The sequence below is a fragment of the Bombyx mori genome, chromosome 7, assembly GCF_030269925.1.
Source record: "Bombyx mori chromosome 7, ASM3026992v2".
In the NCBI taxonomy this organism is placed as follows: Eukaryota; Metazoa; Arthropoda; class Insecta; order Lepidoptera; family Bombycidae; genus Bombyx; species Bombyx mori.
The window spans coordinates 9,400,707-9,412,063 of record NC_085113.1 but is presented as its reverse complement, the minus strand read 5'-3'; the positions used below and the strand labels follow the sequence as shown (position 1 = coordinate 9,412,063).

Genomic DNA, 11,357 nt, shown 5'->3' with positions numbered 1-11,357 from the left:
ATGGTCACTACATAAGGGGGTCGCGGGTTCGAATCCCGCCAAGGTAAGATATTTGTATGATAAATATAAATGTCTTTTCCAGGGTTATGGATGTATATTAAATATATGTATGTGTATAATAAAAATCTTACATTTATTTCCGTTATCTGGTACCTGTAACACAAGTTCTTTACGAACTTATCACGGGACCAGTTAACGTGGCGTGATTGTTAGTAAATATTTATTTATTTAACATTTATGTGTATGTATGGTGTGTGACATTACGTTGCTAATATATTTTAAAACATTTTTTCATTAAAGTCATCGTATTCCGCTTATTTACATTATTCAACAATAGTCCGTTATTTGTAAATTTTACCTTTTTGTTTCCTGGATAATCGTTGGTAGCTTAAGGGGTTGTTTCAACTAAGTGAGGAACGGTAGTTGAGCTCACGGGCTCAACCTGAAAGAATTTCTAACACGGACCCTAGCAAGAGGTGTGCTTCCCTGAATCTACAACCGGATCAGAATCGCAACCTAATGAGAAGATCCGACGTGAAAATCAGTGGCTGGATTTATTTTTATCAGTTTGTTGGTTTGGAACGTTGAGCGTATTATTCAGACGTATGGAGAGTAGAGAGGTAATAGATATCAAATCAATCCTTTGTAACGTCTGACGTATGACGTTAGTGTACTGTCATACATATTAGTAGACGTCAAACTGTGGTACAATTTGTTTATAAATAACCTTAAAGTGAACTAATAAAAGTTAGATGTATTAAGTGAATAATTACTGAAACACAATATTAAGTTGAGTTAAATGAATGAAAAAAGTTGATTCCTTCTGCAACGTAACAGCCTAGACAACTCGGAAATGGCGCCAATAGCAAATAAATCACTGCAAGGTTAGTGTAAGCAACAGCAAACACCAAAATAATTATTTTCTTCATATTAATTTTATGTTCAAAACGTGTTTTATTGTTGTATAGGTTTGCTAAAACTAAGTAGTGGTGATTCGATTATATTCTATGTGAATGTTTTTTTTTTTATAGACACAGACTCTGGATCTGATTCCGAAAGTGGCTCCAGTCGTAGTGGCAGTCGCAGTAAAAGCCGAAGTCCTGCACCCTCTGGCAAAGAAGGCAGTCAGTCGAGGTAAACTAATAAAACAGAGTACCTTTAGAAATCTGAAATTTCATCACAACCATAAATATGTGAAGCTGTACCAAACACATAAACACATAAAAAGAAGTTTATGTTTGTTAAATTATTTTTTCTCTATTTTCAGGTCCGTGTCTCGTAGCCCACCTCGGTCAGGCAGTGAATCACCAAAATCGCATCACTCTGCCCGTTCTAAAAGATCATCAAATGGTTCACGAAGTAAATCAAACTCTCCAGCGGGATCTAATAGATCAGGCTCAGCTCAGAGCAATAAGTCAGGCTCATCGAGTCCCAAGTCTCAAGCTTCAAGACGGCAATCGAGATCTAGAAGTGGCTCAGCCAGTGGCCGGTCAAGGTCGGGTAGTCCAAAGTCTGGGGCACAGACTCCAAGATCTCGATCTCATAGCCCTAAATCCAGATCACAAAGTCCAAAGTCTAGGTCCCAAAGTCCTAAATCACAAACAGCCAAAGGCCGTTCCCGCTCCAAATCAGCTACTGGTAGTCCAAGAAAATCAAGATCAAGGAGTAAGTCATTCCAGTCAAAGAGCCCAGTTCAAAGGCAGGATGTTCAAGACAGCAGATCCAACTCACCTAATCTAATGATTGATGATGAACAATCAAAAGGGAGATCTAGGAGTAGATCAAGGTAGCTACATTTTTTACCTAGAATAATAATAATAATTGATCATTTCATTCTAAGACAAATCACATAACCTTGAATCTATTTACTATATGCTTGGATTAATTTAACTGGTCCAAAATAAATGTACTCCACACTTCTCTAGTCTGGGAACAGAGAAAACTAACTAGTTTAATACTGTGTATCCATTTAGATTGACTGATGTAATTTTTATTAATATATGTTTTAACTTGCGAATACAAATTTTATGAATTGGTTCTATTTAAAAATATTCACTATTAATCTACTAAATTTTTAAAGCAATTTTTTTTCATTACTTAGATAGTTGGACGAGCTCACAGCCCACCTGGTGTAAAGTGGTTCCTGGAGCCCATGGACATCTACAACGTAAATGCGCCACCCACCTTGTGATATAAGTTGTAAGGTCTCAGTATAGTTACAACGGCTGCCCCACTCTTCAAGCCGAAACGCATTACTGCTTCATGGCAGAAATAGGCAGGGCGGTGGTACCTACCCGCGTGGACTCACAAGAGGTCCTACCACCAATAATTTTTTTTATTTAATAATATGATGACTTTGCTCATATTTGCGACTGATTAAGTTAAGCGATGATGGTTACAGAACTATTGGAATATTCCAGGTCAGGTTCGAGGCGTTCAAGATCTAAGTCACGAAGTAAATCCAAATCAAAAAGCCGTTCACGATCACACTCAAAAAGTTCGAATGCTTCAGCAGAGATAGGTAAATTTTATATAGAAATAAACTGTATATGCTCACAACATAGCCACAATGATAGTTTGAAATATTACATTGTAACTTGTTTTTTCTGTAACTCAATGAGTACATGTATATGTAAATGCCCAATACAATATGCTACCAACAGTATGTTCATGAGTGCTCATGGTTGGCTGAGACTATCGGCCATAAAGTTTCATCACTAATGGCAAGGGGTAGTGCTTAACTTAAAAAAATAATTAATATTAAAAAAAAAATGTAATATTAAAAAAAAAATGCCCGCTGAGTTTCTTGCCAATTCTTCTCAGGACGGAGGCTAGTTTTTGTGAATTGGCGGTAGTTCTTTTTGACGTTCAACAAGTATGTTGAATAAAAAAAAAGTTTGATTTGATTTGATTTAATCACTTTCATCACTGCAAACATATAATTAAAATGTTGTAATTTGTTTAAATTGAAAAATGCTTAAGCAACTTGGATGATGTCATGGCAATTTGAAACACTTAACAGGCGAGAAGAAAAAACGCGCGGTCCTCTCGGATTCCGAAAGCGATGGCGGTGAAAAGACTTCCAAAAGAAAGAAAGAGACAGCGGACAGCGGGTCTGATACCAGCGGAAAGCCTAAAAAGAAGACGAAGATATTAGATGATGGTTCTGATGTAGAAAACGAAAATAAGGCAGATAATGGTATGTGAATATTCACATTGAATAATATTGTTTAACAGAAAATGGGGAATCGTTTTAAACATCTCATATTACACGTTTGGGGATTACGACCAAGGGAAGATATTTTACTAAGCTGGATACCGTCCGTCCATTTTTTACTGTTGGTAGGACCTCTTGTGAGTCGGCGCGGGTGGGTACCACCACCCTGCCTATTTCTGCCGTGAAGCAGTAATGCGTTTCGGTTTGAAGGGTGGGGCAGCCGTTGTAACTAAACTTGAGACCTTAAAACTTATATCTCAAGATGGGTGGCGCATTTACGCTGTGGATGTCTATGGGCTCCAGTAACCACTTAACATCAGGTGGGCTGTGAGCTCGTCCACCCATCTAAGCAATAAAAAAAAAGAAAAATATGATTGCTCATTGTATAAATGTAAATTTATGTTGAAAATGTAATATCAAAATACATATACATAACAAAATAGTCATAATACTGAAAGGTTTATGAAGATTACTATATATTTAAAATGTATAGTTGATGCATATATGTATGTAGCGTACTGATACTGAGGAAGTATATAGTTTTTAGTGGTGGTGCAATAAATAGCTAAATGAAAAAAGAATTGCTGTTCGTTAGTCTCGCTAAAACTCGAGAACGGCTGGACCGATTTGGCTAATTTTGGTCTTGAATTATTTGCGGAAGTCCAGAGAAGGTTTAAAAGGTAGATAAATATGAAAATGTTTGGAATTAAATAACAATTTTGTTTTTCCTTTGATGTGTCCCCCGTCGGACAAAAGTATAGAAAAGTTTAGGTCTTTTATTTATCGATTGAGGCACTACGAAGTCTGCCGGGTCAGCTAGTATAATAATAAATAAAACATATTTTTCCTGACAGTGACCGCTGACGCGTTGTTCGGTGACGCGTCAGACATAAGCACAGAAGACGAAGAACAGAAAGATCAAGACAAGCGTTCCGATCGGTCGCGTTCGAGAAGTAGGTCTGAAGATAGACGATCCGAAGATCGTAGAAGTGGTGATGAGGTATAATATACCTTTTTTGTATGTTGATAATTTTACACGACTTTGGCGGTCTGTAGTTCCTCAGGTATAGGCAACTCGGTGAGTGATGCTATCAGTTTTGATCAAGGGATAGGTGATCGAACATCTGGTATTTTCCTGTTCCTACTTCTCACGTCCTTACGGATCCATCAGATCAAATAATTCTTACATTAGACGCCTTGACCCCATTTACGAGCAACCTAACCTATACATGAGCCCGCTGAGTTTCTCGCCGGATCTTCTCAGCAGGTCGCTATTTCAATCCGGTAGTAGATTTATTCGCGAAGCAGCTGCTCTTGAGTTGCTAGGTCTCCTTTGGAGGCGCGCAGGCGGTTGTTAGCTAATCCCACACCTCCTAGCTGAGCCTTTGCTCGCTCACCTGTCCTGGTGAAACTGGAAAGGCCATCAGTAATCCCTTATTCAATAAAAAAATACCCCTCTTAATCATCATCGAAGATAATTTGAAAGTTCATCCTCCTTTTTTACTTAAATATTTACTTTGTGCCTATGAACTCCAGTAACCAGTTCATAAGACTATCTATGAGCTCGACACTCTGTCTACGTTCGTGAAAATAATCTCTCTTAATCTCTGGTTGATTTCCTGATATTTGATTCTGATGAATCATGAATGTGACGAATAGGCATTAACAACTTAGCATCTATGTTACATCTATATGGCAAATAGAGCACATCAACTTGGCATCGTTTTAGTCATTGCTAAGTGGCTCAAAGATTTGGCACTTTAGCCGGAAGTTCGCGAAAAGCCGGAAGAGGAAGAGGAAATCGAGGTTCCGGAGACGAGGATCGACGTGGACATGCCCAAGATATGGACGGAATTGGGAAAGGAATTGCACTTTGTCAAACTACCCAACTTTTTGTCGGTCGATACGAGGCCTTATGATCCTAACACGTACGAAGATGAAATCGATGAAGAGGAGACCCTGGATGAGGAAGGTCGTGCCAGGTATCGTATTTTTTTTTAAATTGTCAAAATCAGCACCCGTTCCTTTGAGCTTTCCTTAGTAATAAGTTAATTAATTCCACGACCAAACGTTGATTGGATATTTTCCGCAAAAATTGCTTTAACAAGAATGTCTGCTTCTTTGGGTAATTGGTATGGCGCTGTGATTTTATTTATTTATTTAATTAGTCTACTTACAAATTAACAGTATAAACCAAAACATTTGTAAGGTATTAATAATTAGCTTAAGTAATTTCTAACAACAACAATAAATCGCTGCAAACCATCATGGAATATATCCATTTCCGGAGCATAGCCTAGCAAGCCATTGAGTAGCGAGACAGCACGATGCGTCGGGGAGTTAGCGGTGTGCTGCGTACGCGCGTCCGTAGACTAAGAAGCTGCCGCTGGCGACGCGCCCCTCCACACATACATCCGCGCATGTAGCCATCAGGCACATATAACGACACTGATTGCAGTGCAGTGGAGTTATCAATTTTGTTATGCAATAGCTGATAATAATGCACCATAAGAATCATCTTCCGTCTGAGCTCAAGAGTATCTAATCCGACCATACCAGTCACATAAAGTGATGGATACAAGAACGGATAGTATCCATACATTTTCTTGAATAGGAACCTGCAAATTTTTTTATGTAGTTTTTCCAGCATTAGCTTTTGAACTGCTTCGCGAGGATCCCACACGAGTGCGTTATATTCAAGACTACTTCGCAAATAGGCATCGTACAGCATAACAATCACACGATGGCCTACAAAGTCGTGCATCTGACGAATTATGAACCCGAGCAGACCACTACCCCTTTTACATATATATGTATATAAGGAAATCTTATCCTCAGTTTGTCGTACAGATCTGTTATACATTAGAACCAATCATGTCTAGATTTGTTTGTAAGATCTATACAGTCTGTTTATGTAACTCTATTCGTCCAACGATTGAAAATCGACCGTAATCATTGACGTTACAAGATTTAAATTCATTTCGATAAATTTTGTCTTCTTTTTTCTTATTGACATTTTTTTTTCTTGCTTAGATGGGCAGACGAACTCACAGCCCACCTGGTGTTAAATGGTTACTGGAGCCCAAGACATCTACAACGTAAATGCGCCACCCACCTTGAGATTTATAAGTTCTAAGGTCTCAAGTATAGTTACAACGGCTGCCCCACCCTTCAAACCGAAACGCATTACTGCTTCGCGGCAGAAATAGTCAGGGTGGTGGTACCTACCCGTGCGGACTCACAAGAGGTCCTACCACCAGTAGAAAATTGTCATTGTAATAGGCTAAGACGGATTAATCTTCGTGCGTTCGATTCGTATAACACGATGTTATTTCTTCTGAACACTTGATGTCTGCTTTTTTTTGTCCTTCCTATGCTGATACCCTTGAGAGGCTATATCAGCTTCGCCCTAACGTGTAGGTGAGCTCACGGGGCTCAAACCGGAGTGTTGCTAACACTGGCCCTAGCAAGAGCAGTGCTTTGCAGAATCTACCACCGGATCGGAAACGCGACCCACTGAGAAGATCAGGCGAGAAACTCAGTGGGCTGTGTTTGTGGGTTGATGACTGCGACACGTTTTCTTGCTATTTAAATCTAAGCTCTGCGTTAACAGGTTAAAGCTGAAAGTCGAGAACACGATACGATGGAGGACGGTGTTCGACAAAGAAGGCAACGCGGTTAAAGAGTCCAACGCGCGCATGGTGAAGTGGTCGGACGGCAGCATGTCGCTGCACCTCGGCGCCGAGATATTCGACGTGTACAAACAGCCTTTGCACGTGAGTTTCATTACTTACTAATTGTACGGTTGCTTATGCAAGAGTAAAGGGTGTAAACTGCCCTTTATTAATAAAACAAGTTGATTACAATTTAACTCCGTATATTCACAAGTGTCTGCCGTGTCGGGTGGGCTATGTACGACTGACCAAATGCAAGCGATGTACGAAACTGCATACGTTGCTAAACGGTGTCCCTACACTAATGTTACGTGATGGAAAAGGGGGGGGGGAGATAGGAGGAGAGCGAGATAGGGGGGGAGAGGTATGTATGAGGAGAGAGGGGGAAGGGTGAGATAGGAGGAGCGAGAGGGGGATGGGGAGGGATAGGAGGAGGGGGGAGGGTGATAGGAGCGAGAGGGGGTAGGAGGGCGGGATGGGAGAGAGAGAGTTTTAACTATGAATGTGGATGGCTTTAGAGGATGAGGTAGACCTAAGAAATGGTATGATAGAGGAGGAAACATGTTGCGCCAACCTCAGGTGACTGGGAGAAGGGCAGAAGAATGATGAAGAAGTTACGATTTCATCATTAGTTTCATGCGAATCATTAATCAATACACTGCTTTTTAACTTACTGTTTAATCTCGCGTTTTTTTTTATTGTCCGACTTCTTGTCGTTCTGACGTCTCGATCGTGTAAAAGTTATAACAAAGGGGATTGCCCACTCTCCATAGTGTGCTAGGCCCAAGATGGACATCAAATATTACTATAAAAATGTACTGATTCAAATTCTTAAATGTATTGGATATCTAAAAAATATATTGAAATTGACGCCATTATTATAAAAAATATAATAAAAATAAAAACTCGTTTTGAGGTTAATTTTCTATATAAATAAGTGTCGGATTGTGAGATACTTCAAGAACTTTTCTTTTCTTAATGTTTAAGATGTTCCTAATGTATTTTTATCCAATAGGATATAAAAACACACTTAATTCTTTAAATATCTATATTTTCTTTATCTTCATACACAATTAGTATCATCTAAAAATAGCAAAGGAGAGCATATACACGGTTTTAAATCTCGGTCAGGGTAAAACCACAATTCACACAATGTTTTTTAGTCGTAGTATGAAACGTTATTGATAAAAGTAAAATAAATCGAAGAAAAATCAAAACACATCCATTTTGTACGCAAGCACAACACCACAAGCAGCAAGCGAAGTGTCAGTCAGTCAGATTAAATTCAGTGTTGTCAGTATAAAGAAAAATAATTACATGAAATTCATATATCGATTATTTTTTTAAATAACCGATAATTGATTTATATCTTAATCTTTTTTTTACGAGTACACATTATTTTTTATGTTTTTGTTTTTGTTGTACATATTTAAATAACAATACTAGTAAAGTTTTTTTATTGCTTAGATGGGTGGGCGAGCTCACAGCCACCCTGGTGTTGCTAAGTGGTTACTCGAGCCCACATACATCTACAACGTAAATGCGCCACCCACCTTGAGATATAAGTTCTAAGGTCTCAAGTATAGTTACAAGTTAAAGTCCAATGGGTATGTCTTCGATGTTATTTTATGTGCATAAAATCCATTAAAATCGTTTGATTAATGATAATACTTAAAATGATTTATTTATATGTTTTATTTATATACTCAAAATATTTACTTCATACGTAAAAGGATTTGAAGCTGGCAATATTTTTCCCGCAAAAATAAAAATCCTTGTTTTTTCAATAGAGTTACTTTTTTTAAACTACTTATTGTAAACTATAGTGGCGCTTATTTGCAAGAAAGTAAATTGCACTAAGTATTTTTTCTATAATCTATTGTCCGCTTTGGGCCTAAAATGGGCCATCCCCTTTGTATGGAGTTAGAACAGCGCCTCTAGCGGCAAACGTAAGGAAGCGCACTGAAGCTACTTTATTTTTAATTATAGAATAAACCTTTTTTTTTTTTTGCTAGGGTGACCACAACCACCTATTCGTCCGCCAAGGCACCGGGCTGCAGGGCCAGGCGGTGTTCCGCACGAAGCTCTCGTTCAGGCCGCACTCGACGGAGTCGTTCACCCATCGCAAGATGACGCTGTCGCTGGCGGACCGCTCCAGCAAGACGTCCGCCATCAAGATCCTGTCGCAGGTCGGGGCCGATCCCGACGCCGACAGGAAGTATCAGCTCAAGGTCAGGTGTCTCGTTTTTATACTGTTACTATGAGACGTGTGTGCGTGTTTTTTTTTAATTATTGAAAGATTACTGTAGGCCTAGAGGCCTTTCCAGTGTCACCACGACAGGTGGACGAGCAAAGGCTCAGCCAGGAGGAGTGGGATTTGCTAACAGCTGCCCGAGCGCCTCCGAAAGAGACCTAACAACTCAAGAGCAGCTGCTTCGCGAATGAATCTACCACCGGATCGGAATCGTGACCCGCTGAGAAGATCCGGCGAGAAACTCAGCGGGCTGATGCATGAGTTATATTGCACGTCGAACTCTTTGTCGACTTCATTCGAGACATTATTCAGCTGCCCAGTTGTAGTTCTAAAGGAAAGTGTGTGTTCGTGATATAGAAAGAGGAGATGGAGCTCCGCGCGGCCATGCGGTCCCGCGCTTCGACGCGGCCCAAGCGACGAGCGGGAGCGGCTAGAGCGCGACACGACGACTCCGACGACGACGGCGCCGTCTCACTGCAGGCTATTAAGAACAAATACAAACAGGGACAGAAAGGTATTTCTCTCTCTCCCTCTCTCTCTCTCAATCTATCTCTCTCCCCCGCTCTCTCTCTCTCGTTTAATTTTTCTTACACGATGTTATATTATATTCCTTCAGCATAGTAGTTAATCGTGAACAATTTTTAAGTACGACTTTCATTAGAAAAATTTGTATCTGCCAGCGGGATTCGAAAACCGTTGTATCGCTAGATACGCATGCACCGCGTGTCCTTATCCTTTAGGCCCCGACGACTTTAAGACGTATCATTGAACATGGATTTGAAAATCAAAATTGAATAAAAACATTTTAACGTTATAGCGTCGGCCGGAGCGGCGATATACTCGTCAGAATCGGACGCTTCCGACGTAGAGACGCGTCGCGCTCGTCGCTTGGACCGCGCCAAAGCGCTCAAAGACTCGGACGACGAGGGAAGCGACGCGGGCGGCGCCGGCGACTCGCAACCCAGAAGCGGCAGCGGCAGCGGAAGCGGAAGCGCCAGCGGGAGCGAGTAGACTGTTATTCAAGTACTTTGACTTGTCTAACTTTGTTTTTCTGTAATTATAGCTAAATAAAATTGTAACTCGAATGAGATTAAACTACAAAAGTTTTATCAAATCTACCTTACTTTTTAATAGTCCGATAAATGCAGTAAACTATCACAAGATCGCAATTGTAAAATGTGCGAGCTGACATTAACAATGTCTATGGCCTCTGGTAACGGCATAACATACTGAGCTCCTTTGGTTATTTACGTTTCAAAAAAATAAAAACTAAAAGGATATACATACTTGTGAGTACTCATTTAAACAAATATAAAATATGTGAATTGAATTAAAAAATAATAATATATATTTTATAGCATTAATATGCGTGTCGTACATGTTAATTTCATAAATAATTTAAATTCGCATTTACAACCGGCTGTCTGTTATCTGTGTCAATATCGTTAATGAGGTTATTTAAAAACATTCCATTACACGTACTCTAATACTTAATTCACTTAAGAAAATATTTTTATTTATTTGGGAAACATACAATATTTAAAAAAAATAACTAAAACAATAGCCAAATATTTTTTCACCATCAAAATCACATATAAGCAGAAAGTGAACAAACAAAGTAAGAAAAAAACTTTTGAGAACAATTCTTTGACGCTTTCCCTATTGTGTTCAGTGACAAGATCGTCTCCAAGCTAGACGGCCGTGATGCAGTACTGAAGGTCTCTAAAGACTGAACGAAGGAACAGATTCATATGTATAATAGCATTAAGCTAATTTATTTACATAGGATTCCCTTCAAATGATACCTTTGCGATAGGCAGCGGCTTGGCTCTGCCCCTGGCATTGCTGAAGTCCATGGGCTACGGTAACCACTCACCATCAGCTGGGCCGTATGATCGTCTGCCTACACGGGCAATAAACAAAAAAAAAAATTACATCGGACTAAAAGGAATGACTGGTATGGTACACATGTCAAAGGCAGAAAAGCATGCGAAAAAAAAAACATTGTTCAAAACAAATTCTAAACGATCATTAAAAAAAAAACTGCAAGCAATGGACAGCAAAATGTGAATTGAATTATTTTTTATAATTAATTGAAAACTTGTTGACTCAGTTAATATTTGCATCGACCAACATTAGAGGCATGTGATACAGGAATAAATTGCGGTATCAACAATTTTATGTTAATAGTAAATAAGTGACAACACCAGCG

General features: G+C 39.4%; 1 protein-coding gene across 1 annotated transcript; it reads left to right on the top strand.

Annotated features, from left to right (window-relative positions):
- Positions 1-634: 634 nt before the first annotated feature.
- Positions 635-10,259, top strand: LOC101738096 (another transcription unit protein). The gene is made up of 11 exons (XM_004931321.4): positions 635-884; positions 1,032-1,134; positions 1,268-1,786; positions 2,421-2,521; positions 3,023-3,199; positions 4,072-4,217; positions 4,982-5,199; positions 6,831-6,993; positions 8,907-9,122; positions 9,503-9,659; positions 9,963-10,259. The coding sequence occupies exons 1-11, from the start codon at positions 854-856 to the stop codon at positions 10,154-10,156; spliced, it is 2,025 nt and encodes a 674-aa protein (XP_004931378.1). The 5' UTR covers positions 635-853; the 3' UTR covers positions 10,157-10,259.
- Positions 10,260-11,357: the final 1,098 nt, after the last annotated feature.